The sequence below is a fragment of the Gnatocerus cornutus genome, unplaced genomic scaffold (genome assembly GCF_029298725.1).
Source record: "Gnatocerus cornutus isolate USDA-ARS CGAHR unplaced genomic scaffold, icGnaCorn1.1 ctg00000026.1, whole genome shotgun sequence".
Lineage (NCBI taxonomy): Eukaryota > Metazoa > Arthropoda > Insecta > Coleoptera > Tenebrionidae > Gnatocerus > Gnatocerus cornutus.
The window spans coordinates 1,735,812-1,757,460 of NW_028275377.1; the positions used below are offsets into that span (position 1 = coordinate 1,735,812).

Sequence of the window (21,649 nt, forward strand, 5' to 3'; positions counted from 1 at the left end):
TAATTTCGTTACGATCCAGAGTGACAGTCTATCTAATATCAATTAAAGATGAGTGGATTATCTCCCAAATCCTTACAAAACTTGGTGATTTTAAAAATAATGAAGTGTTTTCCTTTCGGTAAAAGTATTGTGTGTTTATATAATGTGTTGCCTACGCTTCTTTGGATGCATTTTTTGAAAAATTATTGGGTGCATCGACTTGAAGAAGATATTTTTATATGTGTAGACAATGCTGAAGAAGAAGATTGTGAAGAATGGCTCAATTGTGACTGTAATACGTGTAATTTGGACCGAAATTTACTATACACGTGGGGTGAAAAGGTGCGATGTGAGAACTTTTTTAAGCTGTTATTGCATCAAAACCCCTACGATAATGAATACGGGTTGCTAATCCCAAATTTTCAAAGGAATAATCACCTATGCATTGAATTTTCATTTTACGAACTCAAAATTGGAAGAAACAAATTCTTAACACAGTTCGGTGTATGTTTTGATTGTTATCATAGAGCATCTTCATTGAATATTAATTCTTCATCAAATTATTACATTAAATTCAAATATATAAAATCACATCAAATTATTTCATCGAGAAGACTGTATCAGTACGTAGACGATTCATTATCATGGTGTGGATGGTGTCTCAATAAACCACTATTTTCTATTCAGTCATTTAAAAGATGTTGCATTAAAATTCACAATGAAAAATATTCTTTAGCTAGTACGTCAAATTTATCGTCTTCTCCTTCTCCTTCATCGTCACCGGTTTCGTCCGATTATGACGAATTTTAAAATATATTATCCAATCAGAATTTGCTTCGCTACATCATCATTAACTATAAAACTATACTAATTACGTACATTTTCTTCAGTCAATCATTTAGCACCGTTACTGATATACAGTCATATAACTCCGCACAATCAAAATGAATCCCGAGCAAGCGTTTAAAGCATTAAACGAATCTGCTTCTTGCACATTACTACCGCGAGTTCGAGCAGATGAAGATTTAACGATTGATCAGCCATATAAAATTGAAAATATAAAATTAATTAATACAAAGTTTGGTGAATGTGTAGTGTGCACTATCGAGGAAAAGGGTGACTTATTTCTTCCTCGACGTATTTCCGAAAATTTTTTTAACGATCGTCTTCTTCGAGAATACTTATTAAGTGACAAAGGATCCAGCATAATTTACAAGGGCAAGAAAGACTTTGGCAAAGCTGACAAGGCAAACGTCTTCGTATTTGAAAAACATCACGACTAATTCTCCGTCTTCCTCGTCGTCGTCGTACTCGTCATCATAATCATCATCATCATCACCATCTTTATCGTTCTCAGCAATCATGGATGAAACAATTTCAAAAATCGAAGAAATGATCAATAATTTAAATTTGGAATCAGAAGAAAATCTCCGTAAACAAACACATGAAGAAATTGTTGATTTGTCAGAAAAATTTAAGTCAATATTGGAAAATTCGTCAAAATTATCTGTGTGGGATAAAAGGAAGAATCAGACAAAATTTATTCAAATTCAATGTTTGAGAGAAAAACTTAATAGAAAATTACAAGAATATCATCAACGTAAAGGAAGTGGTCTGCAACAAGCGCAATCGTCATCATCATCATCATCTCCCGCATCGTGCCCTCGAATTTCTTTAATCAAAGTAAGTAGTGTTTTAACGTAAATTGAATTAAAATTAATGTTATAACATTCTTACAGTCATTATCAGCATTCAAATCTCGGGTCATGACATACATCGTCTACAATCACGATCATGTTGATTTGCACGAATTCTTGTCTGATGCGTTGGATGTTATCATTGATTTGTTAGAAACTCAGAAAAAAGAAATGGGAGCGATGAAAATGAACTTGGAATTGTGCTCCAGATACAAATTAAGATTGGATAACGACAAAATTCTAATTGAGAATAAATATTTCAACACGGACAACAAAATTATTTTGAGGACTACCCCACACGAAAAAATTCATCAAATTTTAAAGAAATTATTTGAAAATCTCATCGCACAAGTATGTATATACACAAATATCTTATTATGATTAATTTTATAAATTTTATAGTCATGCAATTTCGAAGCATCTGGAAGTGGATGGCAATTCGATTCTATTTCATATCTGACTATATCATTGAACAAATTCTCACCAATTTCCGGAGGAATCAGCACGTACATACCACTACCGAGAAAACTGAAGAAAAACAGAGGTATTATTAATATTTTGAATGATGATCGAAAATGCTTTATCTGGTGTGTCTTGGCGTCTCTATATCCTTGTCAAAATAATTCGAAAAAAAATCAAACATCTTCATATCCTCAAAATTATTATGAAATTTTAAATTTGCATGGAATCGAAGTACCCGTTCAAATAAAAGAAATTCGGAAATTTGAAAAACAAAATCTTTCAATTTCAATAAACGTTTTTTCTTACAATAATAAAAATGAAACTGTTGAAGGACCTTTATATCATACCAAAGAAATAAAACAAAATCATATAAATTTATTGTATTTGAAAAAAGATCATCAAAGGTTTGGGCATTATTGTTTGATAACTGATTTAGGAAAAGTATGTCATTCAAGCATTACAAAGTCACATACAAATATTTATATTTGTGATAGATGTTTAAATCATTTTTCTGTAAAATCAAAATTTGAAACTCATCAAAAAGATTGCAGTTTATTTTCAGCATCTAAAATTACTCTTCCGACAGAAGATGAAAAAAATTTATATTTCAAAAATTTCAGGGCATTACTTCCAAAACCTTTTGTTATTTATGCTGATTTTGAGTGTCTTACAAAAAAAATTTCCTCTTGTGAACCTGATAAATCTAACAATTCATTTACACATCCTTATCAATTTCATTTACCGTATAGTGCCGGATTTATTACAATTTGTTCGTTTAATTCAAATATAAATTCACAATATAAAATGTATCGTAAAAAAATAAGTACTGATCAAAGTGTCGCTTCATGGTTTATTTCAGAATTGAAAAATGAATGCGATAGAATTTATACATTTTTATCAACTTTCGAGGAAAAACCTATTCCTGATTTGACTGAAGAAGAAAAAAATGAATTCGAAATAGCTGAAAAATGTCCCATTTGTGATATTCAATTTTCAAATTTAAATAAAAAAACACGTCATCACAATCATTTCACTGGTGAATATATTGGTCCGTATTGTCAAAATTGCAATTTACAAACTAGAAATGATCCATATTTAGTAATACCGATAATTTTTCATAATCTCAGCAAATACGATGCACATTTATTTATTGATGAATTAAACAGTCAATGTTACAATATCGATATAATTCCTTTAAACTCTGAAACATACATTTCATTTACAGCTACTATTAATAAAAAAATTAAAGTTCGATTTCTTGACTCGCTTCGTTTCATGCCTGGATCATTGGAATCATTAACTCAAAATTTAACTCGCGAACAATTAAATGTTGTTAAAAGTCTTTTTCCGGAGAATGAACATTTTGATTTAATAAATCGAAAAGGTGTTTTCCCCTACGATTTAGTTAATAATTTAGAATGCTTAGAAAAAATTATTACTTTACCTAAAAAAGAGTATTTTTACAATGAACTTAACAATGAAAAAGTTTCTGATGATTCATATTCACATGCACAAAAGGTATGGAAAATTTTTAATGTACGTTCTTTGGGAGAATATTCAGACATTTACCTAAAAAGTGATGTAGCATTATTAGCGGACGTTTTTGAAAATTTTAGACAATTAACTCTTCGTTATTACGGACTTGATGCAGCAGGATTTTTTACAAGTCCTGGTTTATCGTGGGCGGCCGCATTAAAAATAACAAAAATTAATTTACAATTATTAGATGATATTAATATGATTTTATTTATTGAACGCGGAATTCGAGGCGGCTTAACACAATCCATTTACAGATACGCTAAAGCTAACAATAGATTTCATCAAGAATCGTACGATCCTTACGATGACAAAAAATATTTAATATATTGGGATGTAAATAATTTATATGGTTATTGTCAGACCGATTATTTACCGTACGGTGATTTCAAATGGATAGATGATAGTGAAATCGAAAATTTTGATGTTAACAACATTGCTAATGATGCAGATACAGGGTTTTTTCTCGAAGTTTCATTAGAATATCCTCGAGAATTGCATGATTCGCATAGTGATTTACCTTTTTGCCCTGAAAAAATGATACCTCCAGATGGATCAAATCAAAAAATTCCAAAATTATTAACTACATTATATAATAAAGAAAAATATGTTATTCACTACAGAAATCTCAAACAAGCACTCACTTTCGGTATACGATTAATCAAAATTCATAGAATATTAAGTTTTCTTCAAAAACCATGGTTAAAACCGTACATTGATCTAAATACCACATTAAGAACGAATTCCAAAAACGAATTTGAAAAAGTTTTCTTTAAAAACATGATAAACAGTGTTTACGGAAAAACACTAGAATCAGATCGTAATAAAAGAGATATCAGACTAGTAAAAAATTGGAAATCAGCGAGAAAATATATTTCAAGACCAACATTTAAATCTGTCGATATATTTAATGAAAATTTCATTGCAATAGAATTATCAAAAGCATCAATTTTATTAAATAAACCAATATATCTAGGATTTACTATATTAGAATTATCTAAAATTGTAATGTACGACTTCCATTACAAATACATAAAAAATCGATTTTCAGAATATTTTAAAAGTCAAATTCTTTATATGGATACTGACAGTTTGATTTATCAATTTACTTCGCTTAACAAAAACGATAAAACAACAATTTACGATTTAATTAGAACAGATTGTGATAATTATTTTGATACCTCTGATTATCCTATCAATAATATTTTTAATATAAAACAAGTCAATAAGAAGGTTCCCGGAATGATGAAGGATGAGTTAAAATCAAAAATTTTAACTGAATTCGTATCATTAAGACCAAAAGTTTATTCATTAAAAGTAAACGGAATTGATGACAATTTTTCAAAAATAAAAGGTGTTGGAAGAAAAGCTAAAATTACTATAACAAATAATGATCCAAGATCGATTACCTTTGATGATTTTTATAATACATTAATCAATTATGACACTGTTTTAGCTTCATTTAATACAATTCGATCAAAAAAACATCAACTTTATACGTTTAAAATTAATAAAATTGCTTTATCACCTTTTGATAATAAACGATACATTTGTTCAAATAATTTCGAGACACTTCCATGGGGACATTATTCCATTCAACACCAGCATGACGATAATATCGATCATTCATCTCAAAATATTGATAATATTTCATTTACAGACTACAACCCCAAACACCATCGCGATGATGATCTCGACAAGTACGATGACAACGAGGACAACAGAAAACATCCTGCTAAAAAATTACGTACATCATAATACATAAAATTTTATGCTTTTTACTTTCAATTAACATTTTTGCTATTTTATACTTTTTGCTTCTATTTTCATTATTATTATGATTTATATTTTCGATGTATTAATGTTAAATATTATGTAATAATAATAGATAAAAAATAATGATTTATTATTTTACACATTTCGCCCACGCAATTTTTATATCTTTTAGTAAATATTTCAATTATTGATATCCCCACAAGATTTAAAAGAAGCGCGCGATCGATGAGATTTTTAAATCTCCCGCCGTTTAGACGCGCACGCAACCGACGAGATTTTTAAATCTCCCGCCATTTAGACGCGCCCGCGCAAATTGAACTGTTTATCGGCCCACGGCGCCTCCTACCGACAACCTCTCTCAGGATATAGTCATTTCGACGAGTACCCGCACACACCACATACACATCCACCCAAGTTTCAAACCATTGACTCGCCGATAGATGGCGACTCTTTATTTGCGCCCGATTGGCAGACAACCCGCAAACATTACATTCACCGACCGGAAGTCCCATTTAAAATGCATTGCACTTTTTTTCATATACCCCCTAATATACACCTACTTATTTCGATGCAAAACGACGATTTCTCGCCGATTTTCGTTGTTTTCTGGCTTGAATTCGCAAAGAAGAGCACGAAATCTACAGAATCATGACTTTTTACCAAGATTCAACGGCTGAATCGCAAGAAAACAGCAGAATTCTCCACGAAATCATCAAAATTCTTACAGAAAACCGCATTTTTCGATGCAAAACGTCGATTTCTCGCCGATTTTCGTTGTTTTCTGGCTTGAATTCGCAAAGAAGAGCACGAAATCTACAAAATCATGACTTTTTACCAAGATTCAACGGCTGAATTGCAAGAAAACAGCAGAATTCTGCACGAAATCATCAAAATTCTTACAGAAAACCGCATATTTCGATGCAAAACAACGATTTCTCGCCGATTTTCGTTGTTTTCTGGCTTGAATTCGCAAAGAAGAGCACGAAATCTACAAAATCATCATTTTTTACCAAGATTCTACGGCTGAATTGCAAGAAAACAGCAGAATTCTGCACGAAATCATCAAAATTCTTACAGAAAACCGCATATTTCGATGCAAAACGACGATTTTTCGCCGATTTTCGTTGTTTTCTGGCTTGAATTCGCAAAGAAGAGCACGAAATCTACAAAATCATGACTTTTTATTAAGATTCAACGGCTGAATTGCAAGAAAACAGCAGAATTCTGCACGAAATCATCAAAATTCTTACAGAAAACCGCATATTTCGATGCAAAACGACGATTTCTCGCCGATTTTCGTTGTTTTCTGGCTTGAATTCGCAAAGAAGAGCACGAAATCTACAAAATCATGACTTTTTACCAAGATTCAACGGCTGAATTGCAAGAAAACCGCAGAATTCTGCACGAAATCATCAAAATTCTTAGAGAAAACCGCATATTTCGATGCAAAACGACGATTTCACGCCGATTTTCGTGGTTTTCTGGCTTGAGTTCGCAAAGAAGAGCACGAAATCTACAAAATCATGACTTTTTATTAAGATTCAACGGCTGAATTGCAAGAAAACAGCAGAATTCTGCACGAAATCATCAAAATTCTTACAGAAAACCGCTTATTTCGATGCAAAACGACGATTTCTCGCCGATTTTCGTTGTTTTCTGGCTTGAATTCGCAAAGAAGAGCACGAAATCTACAAAATCATGACTTTTTACCAAGATTCAACGGCTGAATTGCAAGAAAACCGCAGAATTCTGCACGAAATCATCAAAATTCTTAGAGAAAACCGCATATTTCGATGCAAAACGACGATTTCTCGCCAATTTTCGTTGTTTTCTGGCATGAATTTGCAAAGAAGAGCACGAAATCTACAAAATCATGACTTTTTACCAAGATTCAACGGCTGAATTGCAAGAAAACAGCAGAATTCTGCACGAAATCATCAAAATTCTTAGAGAAAACCGCATATTTCGATGCAAAACGACGATTTCTCGCTGATTTTCGTTGTTTTCTATCTTGAATTCGCAAAGAAGAGCACGAAATCTACAAAATCATAACTTTTTACCAAGATTCAACGGCTGAATTGCAAGTAAACAGCAGAATTCTGCACGAAATCGTCAAAATTCTTAGAGAAAACCGCATATTTCGATGCAAAACGACGATTTCTCGCCGATTTTCGTTGTTTTCTGGCTTTAATTCGCAAAGAAGAGCACGAAATCTACAAAATCATCACTTCTTACTAAGATTCAACAGCTGAATTGCAAGAAAACAGCAGAATTCTGCACGAAATCATCAAAATTCTTAGAGAAAACCGCATATTTCGATGCAAAACGACGATTTCTCGCCGATTTTCGTTGTTTTCTGGCTTGAATTCGCAAAGAAGAGCACGAAATCTACAAAATCATCACTTTTTACCAAGATTCAACGGCTGAATTGCAAGAAAACAGCAGAATTCTGCACGAAATCATCAAAATTCTTAGAGAAAACCGCATATTTCGATGCAAAACGACGATTTCTCGCTGATTTTCGTTGTTTTCTATCTTGAATTCGCAAAGAAGAGCACGGAATCTACAAAATCATGACTTTTTACCAAGATTCAACGGCTGAATTGCAAGAAAACAGCAGAATTCTGCACGAAATCATCAAAATTCTTACAGAAAACCGCATATTTTGATGCAAAACGACGATTTCTCGCCGATTTTCGTTGTTTTCTGGCTTGAATTCGCAAAGATGAGCACGAAATCTACAAAATCATTACTTTTTACCAAGATTCAACGGCTGAATTGCAAGAAAACAGCTGAATTCTGCACGAAATCATCAAAATTCTTACAGAAAACCGCATTTTTCGATGCAAAACGACGATTTCTCGCCGATTTTCGTTGTTGTCTGGCTTGAATTCGCAAAGAAGAGCACGAAATCTACAAAATCATGACTTTTTACCAAAATTCAACGGCTGAATTGCAAGAAAACAGCAGAATTCTGCACGAAATCATCAAAATTCTTACAGAAAACCGCATATTTCGATGCAAAACAACGATTTCTCGCCGATTTTCGTTGTTTTCTGGCTTGAATTCGCAAAGAAGAGCACGAAATCTACAAAATCATCACTTTTTACCAAGATTCTACGGCTGAATTGCAAGAAAACAGCAGAATTCTGCACGAAATCATCAAAATTCTTACAGAAAACCGCATATTTCGATGCAAAACGACGATTTCTCGCCGATTTTCGTTGTTTTCTGGCTTTAATTCGCAAAGAAGAGCACGAAATCTACAAAATCATCACTTCTTACTAAGATTCAACAGCTGAATTGCAAGAAAACAGCAGAATTCTGCACGAAATCATCAAAATTCTTAGAGAAAACCGCATATTTCGATGCAAAACGACGATTTCTCGCCGATTTTCGTTGTTTTCTGGCTTGAATTCGCAAAGAAGAGCACGAAATCTACAAAATCATCACTTTTTACCAAGATTCAACGGCTGAATTGCAAGAAAACAGCAGAATTCTGCACGAAATCATCAAAATTCTTAGAGAAAACCGCATATTTCGATGCAAAACGACGATTTCTCGCTGATTTTCGTTGTTTTCTATCTTGAATTCGCAAAGAAGAGCACGGAATCTACAAAATCATGACTTTTTACCAAGATTCAACGGCTGAATTGCAAGAAAACAGCAGAATTCTGCACGAAATCATCAAAATTCTTACAGAAAACCGCATATTTTGATGCAAAACGACGATTTCTCGCCGATTTTCGTTGTTTTCTGGCTTGAATTCGCAAAGATGAGCACGAAATCTACAAAATCATTACTTTTTACCAAGATTCAACGGCTGAATTGCAAGAAAACAGCTGAATTCTGCACGAAATCATCAAAATTCTTACAGAAAACCGCATTTTTCGATGCAAAACGACGATTTCTCGCCGATTTTCGTTGTTGTCTGGCTTGAATTCGCAAAGAAGAGCACGAAATCTACAAAATCATGACTTTTTACCAAAATTCAACGGCTGAATTGCAAGAAAACAGCAGAATTCTGCACGAAATCATCAAAATTCTTACAGAAAACCGCATATTTCGATGCAAAACAACGATTTCTCGCCGATTTTCGTTGTTTTCTGGCTTGAATTCGCAAAGAAGAGCACGAAATCTACAAAATCATCACTTTTTACCAAGATTCTACGGCTGAATTGCAAGAAAACAGCAGAATTCTGCACGAAATCATCAAAATTCTTACAGAAAACCGCATATTTCGATGCAAAACGACGATTTCTCGCCGATTTTCGTTGTTTTCTGGCTTGAATTTGCAAAGAAGAGCACGAAATCTACAAAATCATGACTTTTTACCAAGATTCAACGGCTGAATTGCAAGAAAACAGCAGAACTCTGCACGAAATCATCAAAATTCTTACAGAAATCCGCATATTTCGATACAAAACGACGATTTCTCGCCGATTTTCGTTGTTTTCTGGCATGAATTTGCAAAGAAGAGCACGAAATCTACAAAATCATGACTTTTTACCAAGATTCAACGGCTGAATTGCAAGAAAACAGCAGAATTCTGCACGAAATCATCAAAATTCTTAGAGAAAACCGCATATTTCGATGCAAAACGACGATTTCTCGCCGATTTTCGTTGTTTTCTATCTTGAATTCGCCAAGAAGAGCACGAAATCTACAAAATCATGACTTTTTACCTAGATTCAACGGCTGAATTGCAAGAAAACAGCAGAATTCTGCACGAAATCATCAAAATTCTAACAGAAAACCGCATATTTCGATGCAAAACGACGATTTCTCGCCGATTTTCGTAATTTTCTGGCTTGAATTTGCAAAGAAGAGCACGAAATCTACAAAATCATCACTTTTTACCAAGATTCTACGGCTGAATTGCAAGAAAACAGCAGAATTCTGCACGAAATCATCAAAATTCTTAGAGAAAACTGCATATTTCGATGCAAAACAAGGATTTCTCGCCGATTTTCGTTGTTTTCTATCTTGAATTCGCCAAGAAGAGCACGAAATCTACAAAATCATAACTTTTTACCTAGATTCAACGGCTGAATTGCAAGAAAACAGCAGAATTCTGCACGAAATCATCAAAATTCTTACAGAAAACCGCATATTTCGATGCAAAACGACGATTTCTCGCCGATTTTCGTTGTTTTCTGGCTTGAATTTGCAAAGAAGAGCACGAAATCTACAAAATCATGACTTTTTACCAAGATTCAACGGCTGAATTGCAAGAAAACAGCAGAATTCTGCACGAAATCATCAAAATTCTTACAGAAAACCGCATATTTCGATGCAAAACAACGATTTCTCGCCGATTTTCGTTGTTTTCTGGCTTGAATTCGCAAAGAAGAGCACGAAATCTACAAAATCATCACTTTTTACCAAGATTCTACGGCTGAATTGCAAGCAAACAGCAGAATTCTGCACGAAATCATCAAAATTCTTACAGAAAACCGCATATTTCGATGCAAAACGACGATTTCTCGCCGATTTTCGTTGTTTTCTGGCTTGAATTCGCAAAGAAGAGCACGAAATCAACAAAATCATCACTTTTGACCAAGATTCAACGGCTGAATTGCAAGAAAACAGCAGAATTCTGCACGAAATCAACAAAATTCTTAGAGAAAACCGCATATTTCGATGCAAAACGACGATTTCACGCCGATTTTCGTGGTTTTCTGGCTTGAGTTCGCAAAGAAGAGCACGAAATCTACAAAATCATGACTTTTTATTAAGATTCAACGGCTGAATTGCAAGAAAACAGCAGAATTCTGCACGAAATCATCAAAATTCTTACAGAAAACCGCATATTTCGATGCAAAACGACGATTTCTCGCCGATTTTCGTTGTTTTCTGGCTTGAATTTGCAAAGAAGAGCACGAAATCTACAAAATCATGACTTTTTACTAAGATTCAACGGCTGAATTGCAAGAAAACCGCAGAATTCTGCACGAAATCATCAAAATTCTTACAGAAAACCGCATATTTCGATGCAAAACGACGATTTCTCGCCGATTTTCGTTGTTTTCTGGCATGAATTTGCAAAGAAGAGCACGAAATCTACAAAATCATGACTTTTTACCAAGATTCAACGGCTGAATTGCAAGAAAACAGCAGAATTCTGCACGAAATCGTCAAAATTCTTAGAGAAAACCGCATATTTCGATGCAAAATGACGATTTCTCGCCGATTTTCGTTGTTTTCTGGCTTGAATTCGCAAAGAAGAGCACGAAATCAACAAAATCATCACTTTTGACCAAGATTCAACGGCTGAATTGCAAGGAAACAGCAGAATTCTGCACGAAATCATCAAAATTCTTACAGAAAACCGCATATTTCGATGCAAAACAACGATTTCTCGCCGATTTTCGTTGTTTTCTGGCTTGAATTCGCAAAGAAGAGCACGAAATCTACAAAATCATCATTTTTTACCAAGATTCTACGGCTGAATTGCAAGCAAACAGCAGAATTCTGCACGAAATCATCAAAATTCTTACAGAAAACCGCATATTTCGATGCAAAACGACGATTTCTCGCCGATTTTCGTTGTTTTCTGGCTTGAATTCGCAAAGAAGAGCACGAAATCAACAAAATCATCACTTTTGGCCAAGATTCAACGGCTGAATTGCAAGAAAACAGCAGAATTCTGCACGAAATCAACAAAATTCTTAGAGAAAACCGCATATTTCGATGCAAAACGACGATTTCACGCCGATTTTCGTGGTTTTCTGGCTTGAGTTCGCAAAGAAGAGCACGAAATCTACAAAATCATGACTTTTTATTAAGATTCAACGGCTGAATTGCAAGAAAACACCAGAATTCTGCACGAAATCATCAAAATTCTTACAGAAAACCGCATATTTCGATGCAAAACGACGATTTCACGCCGATTTTCGTGGTTTTCTGGCTTGAGTTCGCAAAGAAGAGCACGAAATCTACAAAATCATGACTTTTTATTAAGATTCAACGGCTGAATTGCAAGAAAACAGCAGAATTCTGCACGAAATCATCAAAATTCTTACAGAAAACCGCATATTTCGATGCAAAACGACGATTTCTCGCCGATTTTCGTTGTTTTCTGGCTTGAATTCGCAAAGAAGAGCACGAAATCTACAAAATCATGACTTTTTACTAAGATTCAACGGCTGAATTGCAAGAAAACCGCAGAATTCTGCACGAAATCATCAAAATTCTTACAGAAAACCGCATATTTCGATGCAAAACGACGATTTCTCGCCGATTTTCGTTGTTTTCTGGCATGAATTTGCAAAGAAGAGCACGAAATCTACAAAATCATGACTTTTTACCAAGATTCAACGGCTGAATTGCAAGAAAACAGCAGAATTCTGCACGAAATCGTCAAAATTCTTAGAGAAAACCGCATATTTCGATGCAAAATGACGATTTCTCGCCGATTTTCGTTGTTTTCTGGCTTGAATTCGCAAAGAAGAGCACGAAATCAACAAAATCATCACTTTTGACCAAGATTCAACGGCTGAATTGCAAGAAAACAGCAGAATTCTGCACGAAATCAACAAAATTCTTGGAGAAAACCGCATATTTCGATGCAAAACGACGATTTCACGCCGATTTTCGTGGTTTTCTGGCTTGAGTTCGCAAAGAAGAGCACGAAATCTACAAAATCATGACTTTTTATTAAGATTCAACGGCTGAATTGCAAGAAAACAGCAGAATTTTGCACGAATTTATCAAAATTCTTACAGAAAACCGCATATTTCGATGCAAAACGACGATTTCTCGCCGATTTTCGTTGTTTTCTGGCATGAATTTGCAAAGAAGAGCACGAAATCTACAAAATCATGACTTTTTACCAAGATTCAACGGCTGAATTGCAAGAAAACAGCAGAATTCTGCACGAAATCATCAAAATTCTTAGAGAAAACCGCATATTTCGATGCAAAACGACGATTTCTCGCTGATTTTCGTTGTTTTCTATCTTGAATTCGCAAAGATGAGCACGAAATCTACAAAATCATGACTTTTTACCAAGATTCAACGGCTGAATTGCAAGTAAACAGAAGAATTCTGCACGAAATCGTCAAAATTCTTAGAGAAATCCGCATATTTCGATGCAAAACGACGATATCTCGCCGATTTTCGTTGTTTTCTGGCTTTAATTCGCAAAGAAGAGCACGAAATCTACAAAATCATCACTTTTTACCAAGATTCAACAGCTGAATTGCAAGAAAACAGCAGAATTCTGCACGAAATCATCAAAATTCTTAGAGAAAACCGCATATTTCGATGCAAAACGACGATTTTTTGCCGATTTTCGTTGTTTTCTGGCTTGAATTCGCAAAGAAGAGCACGAAATCTACAAAATCATCACTTCTAACCAAGATTCAACGGCTGAATTGCAAGAAAACAGCAGAATTCTGCACGAAATCATCAAAATTCTTAGAGAAAACCGCATATTTCGATGCAAAACGACGATTTCTCGCTGATTTTCGTTGTTTTCTATCTTGAATTTGCAAAGAAGAGCACGGAATCTACAAAATCATGACTTTTTACCAAGATTCAACGGCTGAATTGCAAGAAAACAGCAAAATTCTGCACGAAATCATCAAAATTCTTACAGAAAACCGCATATTTTGATGCAAAACGACGATTTCTCGCCGATTTTCGTTGTTTTCTGGCTTGAATTCGGAAAGAAGAGCACGAAATCTACAAAATCATTACTTTTTACCAAGATTCAACGGCTAAATTGCAAGAAAACAGCAGAATTCTGCACGAAATCATCAAAATTCTTACAGAAAACCGCATTTTTCGATGCAAAACGACGATTTCTCGCCGATTTTCGTTGTTTTCTGGCTTGAATTCGCAAAGAAGAGCACAAAATCTACAAAATCATCACTTTTTACCAAGATTCTACGGCTGAATTGCAAGAAAACAGCAGAATTCTGCACGAAATCATCAAAATTCTTACAGAAAACCGCATATTTCGATGCAAAACGACGATTTCTCGCCGATTTTCGTTGTTTTCTGGCTTGAATTCGCAAAGAAGAGCACGAAATCAACAAAATCATCACTTTTGACCAAGATTCAACGGCTGAATTGCAAGAAAACAGCAGAATTCTGCACGAAATCAACAAAATTCTTAGAGAAAACCGCATATTTCGATGCAAAACGACGATTTCACGCCGATTTTCGTGGTTTTCTGGCTTGAGTTCGCAAAGAAGAGCACGAAATCTACAAAATCATGACTTTTTATTAAGATTCAACGGCTGAATTGCAAGAAAACAGCAGAATTCTGCACGAAATCATCAAAATTCTTACAGAAAACCGCATATTTCGATGCAAAACGACGATTTCACGCCGATTTTCGTGGTTTTCTGGCTTGAGTTCGCAAAGAAGAGCACGAAATCTACAAAATCATGACTTTTTATTAAGATTCAACGGCTGAATTGCAAGAAAACAGCAGAATTCTGCACGAAATCATCAAAATTCTTACAGAAAACCGCATATTTCGATGCAAAACGACGATTTCTCGCCGATTTTCGTTGTTTTCTGGCTTGAATTCGCAAAGAAGAGCACGAAATCTACAAAATCATGACTTTTTACTAAGATTCAACGGCTGAATTGCAAGAAAACCGCAGAATTCTGCACGAAATCATCAAAATTCTTACAGAAAACCGCATAATTCGATGCAAAACGACGATTTCTCGCTGATTTTCGTTGTTTTCTGGCATGAATTTGCAAAGAAAAGCACGAAATCTACAAAATCATGACTTTTTACCAAGATTCAACGGCTGAATTGCAAGAAAACAGCAGAATTCTGCACGAAATCGTCAAAATTCTTAGAGAAAACCGCATATTTCGATGCAAAATGACGATTTCTCGCCGATTTTCGTGGTTTTCTGGCTTGAGTTCGCAAAGAAGAGCACGAAATCAACAAAATCATCACTTTTGACCAAAATTCAACGGCTGAATTGCAAGAAAACAGCAGAATTCTGCACGAAATCAACAAAATTCTTAGAGAAAACCGCATATTTCGATGCAAAACGACGATTTCACGCCGATTTTCGTGGTTTTCTGGCTTGAGTTCGCAAAGAAGAGCACGAAATCTACAAAATCATGACTTTTTATTAAGATTCAACGGCTGAATTGCAAGAAAACAGCAGAATTTTGCACGAATTCATCAAAATTCTTACAGAAAACCGCATATTTCGATGCAAAACGACGATTTCTCGCCGATTTTCGTTGTTTTCTGGCTTGAATTCGCAAAGAAGAGCACGAAATCTACAAAATCATGACTTTTTACCAAGATTCAACGGCTGAATTGCAAGAAAACCGCAGAATTCTGCACGAAATCATCAAAATTCTTAGAGAAAACCGCATATTTCGATGCAAAACGACGATTTCTCGCCGATTTTCGTTGTTTTCTGGCATGAATTTGCAAAGAAGAGCACGAAATCTACAAAATCATGACTTTTTACCAAGATTCAACAGCTGAATTGCAAGAAAACAGCAGAATTCTGCACGAAATCATCAAAATTCTTAGAGAAAACCGCATATTTCGATGCAAAATGACGATTTCTCGCCGATTTTCGTGGTTTTCTGGCTTGAGTTCGCAAAGAAGAGCACGAAATCAACAAAATCATCACTTTTGACCAAGATTCAACGGCTGAATTGCAAGAAAACAGCAGAATTCTGCACGAAATCAACAAAATTCTTAGAGAAAACCGCATATTTCGATGCAAAACGACGATTTCACGCCGATTTTCGTGGTTTTCTGGCTTGAGTTCGCAAAGAAGAGCACGAAATCTACAAAATCATGACTTTTTATTAAGATTCAACGGCTGAATTGCAAGAAAACAGCAGAATTTTGCACGAATTCATCAAAATTCTTACAGAAAACCGCATATTTCGATGCAAAACGACGATTTCTCGCCGATTTTCGTTGTTTTCTGGCTTGAATTTGCAAAGAAGAGCACGAAATCTACAAAATCATGACTTTTTACCAAGATTCAACGGCTGAATTGCAAGAAAACCGCAGAATTCTGCACGAAATCATCAAAATTCTTAGAGAAAACCGCATATTTCGATGCAAAACGACGATTTCTCGCCGATTTTCGTTGTTTTCTGGCATGAATTGGCAAAGAAGAGCACGAAATCTACAAAATCATGACTTTTTACCAAGATTCAACGGCTGAATTGCAAGAAAACAGCAGAATTCTGCACGAAATCATCAAAATTCTTAGAGAAAACCGCATATTTCGATGCAAAACGACGATTTCTCGCTGATTTTCGTTGTTTTCTATCTTGAATTCGCAAAGAAGAGCACGAAATCTACAAAATCATGACTTTTTACCAAGATTCAACGGCTGAATTGCAAGTAAACAGCAGAATTCTGCACGAAATCGTCAAAATTCTTAGAGAAAACCGCATATTTCGATGCAAAACGACGATATCTCGCCGATTTTCGTTGTTTTCTGGCTTTAATTTGCAAAGAAGAGCACGAAATCTACAAAATCATCACTTTTTACCAAGATTCAACAGCTGAATTGCAAGAAAACAGCAGAATTCTGCACGAAATCATCAAAATTCTTAGAGAAAACCGCATATTTCGATGCAAAACGACGATTTCTCGCCGATTTTCGTTGTTTTCTGGCTTGAATTCGCAAAGAAGAGCACGAAATCTACAAAATCATCACTTCTAACCAAGATTCAACGGCTGAATTGCAAGAAAACAGCAGAATTCTGCACGAAATCATCAAAATTCTTAGAGAAAACCGCATATTTCGATGCAAAACGACGATTTCTCGCTGATTTTCGTTGTTTTCTATCTTGAATTTGCAAAGAAGAGCACGGAATCTACAAAATCATGACTTTTTACCAAGATTCAACGGCTGAATTGCAAGAAAACAGCAGAATTCTGCACGAAATCATCAAAATTCTTAGAGAAAACCGCATATTTCGATGCAAAACGACGATTTCTCGCTGATTTTCGTTGTTTTCTATCTTGAATTCGCAAAGAAGAGCACGAAATCTACAAAATCATGACTTTTTACCAAGATTCAACGGCTGAATTGCAAGTAAACAGCAGAATTCTGCACGAAATCGTCAAAATTCTTAGAGAAAACTGCATATTTCGATGCAAAACGACGATATCTCGCCGATTTTCGTTGTTTTCTGGCTTTAATTCGCAAAGAAGAGCACGAAATCTACAAAATCATCACTTTTTACCAAAATTCAACAGCTGAATTGCAAGAAAACAGCAGAATTCTGCACGAAATCATCAAAATTCTTAGAGAAAACCGCATATTTCGATGCAAAACGACGATTTCTCGCCGATTTTCGTTGTTTTCTGGCTTGAATTCGCAAAGAAGAGCACGAAATCTACAAAATCATCACTTCTAACCAAGATTCAAAGGCTGAATTGCAAGAAAACAGCAGAATTCTGCACGAAATCATAAAAATTCTTAGAGAAAACCGCATATTTCGATGCAAAACGACGATTTCTCGCTGATTTTCGTTGTTTTCTGGCTTGAATTCGGAAAGAAGAGCACGAAATCTACAAAATCATTACTTTTTACCAAGATTCAACGGCTGAATTGCAAGAAAACAGCAGAATTCTGCACGAAATCATCAAAATTCTTACAGAAAACCGCATTTTTCGATGCAAAACGACGATTTCTCGCCGATTTTCGTTGTTTTCTGGCTTGAATTCGCAAAGAAGAGCACGAAATCTACAAAATCATCACTTTTTACCAAGATTCTACGGCTGAATTGCAAGAAAACAGCAGAATTCTGCACGAAATCATCAAAATTCTTACAGAAAACCGCATATTTCGATGCAAAACGACGATTTCTCGCCGATTTTCGTTGTTTTCTGGCTTGAATTCGCAAAGAAGAGCACGAAATCAACAAAATCATCACTTTTGACCAAGATTCAACGGCTGAATTGCAAGAAAACAGCAGAATTCTGCACGAAATCAACAAAATTCTTAGAGAAAACCGCATATTTCGATGCAAAACGACGATTTCACGCCGATTTTCGTGGTTTTCTGGCTTGAGTTCGCAAAGAAGAGCACGAAATCTACAAAATCATGACTTTTTCATAAGATTCAACGGCTGAATTGCAAGAAAACAGCAGAATTCTGCACGAAATCATCAAAATTCTTACAGAAAACCGCATATTTCGATGCAAAACGACGATTTCACGCCGATTTTCGTGGTTTTCTGGCTTGAGTTCGCAAAGAAGAGCACGAAATCTACAAAATCATGACTTTTTATTAAGATTCAACGGCTGAATTGCAAGAAAACAGCAGAATTCTGCACGAAATCATCAAAATTCTTACAGAAAACCGCATATTTCGATGCAAAACGACGATTTCTCGCCGATTTTCGTTGTTTTCTGGCTTGAATTCGCAAAGAAGAGCACGAAATCTACAAAATCATGACTTTTTACTAAGATTCAACGGCTGAATTGCAAGAAAACCGCAGAATTCTGCACGAAATTATCAAAATTCTTACAGAAAACCGCATATTTCGATGCAAAACGACGATTTCTCGCCGATTTTCGTTGTTTTCTGGCATGAATTTGCAAAGAAGAGCACGAAATCTACAAAATCATGACTTTTTACCAAGATTCAACGGCTGAATTGCAAGAAAACAGCAGAATTCTGCACGAAATCGTCAAAATTCTTAGAGAAAACCGCATATTTCGATGCAAAACGACGATTTCTCGCCGATTTTCGTTGTTTTCTGGCATGAATTTGCAAAGAAGAGCACGAAATCTACAAAATCATGACTTTTTACCAAGATTCAACGGCTGAATTGCAAGAAAACAGCAGAATTCTGCACGAAATCATCAAAATTCTTAGAGAAAACCGCATATTTCGATGCAAAACGACGATTTCTCGCTGATTTTCGTTGTTTTCTATCTTGAATTCGCAAAGAAGAGCACGAAATCTACAAAATCATGACTTTTTACCAAGATTCAACGGCTGAATTGCAAGTAAACAGCAGAATTCTGCACGAAATCGTCAAAATTCTTAGAGAAAACCGCATATTTCGATGCAAAACGACGATATCTCGCCGATTTTCGTTGTTTTCTGGCTTTAATTCGCAAAGAAGAGCACGAAATCTACAAAATCATCACTTTTTACCAAGATTCAACAGCTGAATTGCAAGAAAACAGCAGAATTCTGCACGAAATCATCAAAATTCTTAGAGAAAACCGCATATTTCGATGCAAGACGACGATTTCTCGCCGATTTTCGTTGTTTTCTGGCTTGAATTCGCAAAGAAGAGCACGAAATCTACAAAATCATCACTTCTAACCAAGATTCAACGGCTGAATTGCAAGAAAACAGCAGAATTCTGCACGAAATCATCAAAATTCTTAGAGAAAACCGCATATTTCGATGCAAAACGACGATTTCTTGCTGATTTTCGTTGTTTTCTATCTTGAATTTGCAAAGAAGAGCACGGAATCTACAAAATCATGACTTTTTACCAAGATTCAACGGCTGAATTGCAAGAAAACAGCAGAATTCTGCACGAAATCATCAAAATTCTTACAGAAAACCGCATATTTTGATGCAAAACGACGATTTCTCGCCGATTTTCGTTGTTTTCTGGCTTGAATTCGGAAAGAAGAGCACGAAATCTACAAAATCATTACTTTTTACCAAGATTCAACGGCTGAATTGCAAGAAAACAGCAGAATTCTGCACGAAATCATCAAAATTCTTACAGAAAACCGCATTTTTCGATGCAAAACGACGATTTCTCGCCGATTTTCGTTGTTTTCTAGCTTGAATTCGCAAAGAAGAGCACGAAATCTACAAAATCATCACTTTTTACCAAGATTCTACGGCTGAATTGCAAGAAAACAGCAGAATTCTGCACGAAATCATCAAAATTCTTACAGAAAACCGCATATTTCGATGCAAAACGACGATTTCTCGCCGATTTTCGTTGTTTTCTGGCTTGAATTCGCAAAGAAGAGCACGAAATCAACAAAATCATCACTTTTGACCAAGATTCAACGGCTGAATTGCAAGAAAACCGCAGAATTCTGCACGAAATCAACAAAATTCTTAGAGAAAACCGCATATTTCGATGCAAAACGACGATTTCACGCCGATTTTCGTGGTTTTCTGGCTTGAGTTCGCAAAGAAGAGCACGAAATCTACAAAATCATGACTTTTTATTAAGATTCAACGGCTGAATTGCAAGAAAACAGCAGAATTCTGCACGAAATCATCAACATTCTTACAGAAAACCGCATATTTCGATGCAAAACGACGATTTCACGCCGATTTTCGTGGTTTTCTGGCTTGAGTTCGCAAAGAAGAGCACGAAATCTACAAAATCATGACTTTTTATTAAGATTCAACGGCTGAATTGCAAGAAAACAGCAGAATTCTGCACGAAATCATCAAAATTCTTAGAGAGAACCGCATATTTCGATGCAAAACGACGATTTCTCGCTGATTTTCGTTGTTTTTTATCTTGAATTTGCAAAGAAGAGCACGGAATCTACAAAATCATGACTTTTTACCAAGATTCAACGGCTGAATTGCAAGAAAACAGCAGAATTCTGCACGAAATCATCAAAATTCTTACAGAAAACCGCATATTTTGATGCAAAACGACGATTTCTCGCCGATTTTCGTTGTTTTCTGGCTTGAATTCGGAAAGAAGAGCACGAAATCTACAAAATCATTACTTTTTACCAAGATTCAACGGCTGAATTGCAAGAAAACAGCAGAATTCTGCACGAAATCATCAAAATTCTTACAGAAAACCGCATTTTTCGATGCAAAACGACGATTTCTCGCCGATTTTCGTTGTTGTCTGGCTTGAATTCGCAAAGAAGAGCACGAAATCTACAAAATCATGACTTTTTACCAAAATTCAACGGCTGAATTGCAAGAAAACAGCAGAATTCTGCACGAAATCATCAAAATTCTTACAGAAAACCGCATATTTCGATGCAAAACAACGATTTCTCGCCGATTTTCGTTGTTTTCTGGCTTGAATTCGCAAAGAACAGCACGAAATCTACAAAATCATGACTTTTTACCTAGTTTCAACGGCTGAATTGCAAGAAAACAGCAGAATTCTGCACGAAATCATCAAAATTCTTACAGAAAACCGCATATTTCGATGCAAAACGACGATTTCTCGCCGATTTTCGTTGTTTTCTGGCTTGAATTTGCAAA

At 35.3% G+C, this 21,649-nt stretch overlaps 1 protein-coding gene across 1 annotated transcript; it reads left to right on the forward strand.

Moving 5' to 3' along the window:
• The first annotated feature begins 1,315 nt into the window (after window positions 1-1,315).
• LOC148166084 (uncharacterized) lies at window positions 1,316-5,732 on the forward strand. The gene is made up of 9 exons (XM_088049441.1): window positions 1,316-1,662; window positions 1,719-2,027; window positions 2,079-2,369; window positions 2,533-2,542; window positions 2,575-2,634; window positions 2,701-2,949; window positions 2,998-4,185; window positions 4,276-5,421; window positions 5,623-5,732. The coding sequence occupies exons 1-9, from the start codon at window positions 1,342-1,344 to the stop codon at window positions 5,730-5,732; spliced, it is 3,684 nt and encodes a 1,227-aa protein (XP_087905567.1). The 5' UTR covers window positions 1,316-1,341.
• The last annotated feature ends 15,917 nt before the right edge of the window (window positions 5,733-21,649 follow it).

What these genes read in the sequence shown, in the direction of transcription:
- LOC148166084 (XM_088049441.1), top strand. Translation starts at nt 1,342, where the DNA reads ATGGATGAAACAATTTCAAAAATCGAAGAAATGATCAATAATTTAAAT. An exon ending in CTCGAATTTCTTTAATCAAA is followed by an intron (nt 1,663 to 1,718) that starts GTAAGTAGTGTT and finishes ACATTCTTACAG; the next exon opens with TCATTATCAGCATTCAAATC. An exon ending in TTGAAAATCTCATCGCACAA is followed by an intron (nt 2,028 to 2,078) that starts GTATGTATATAC and finishes TAAATTTTATAG; the next exon opens with TCATGCAATTTCGAAGCATC.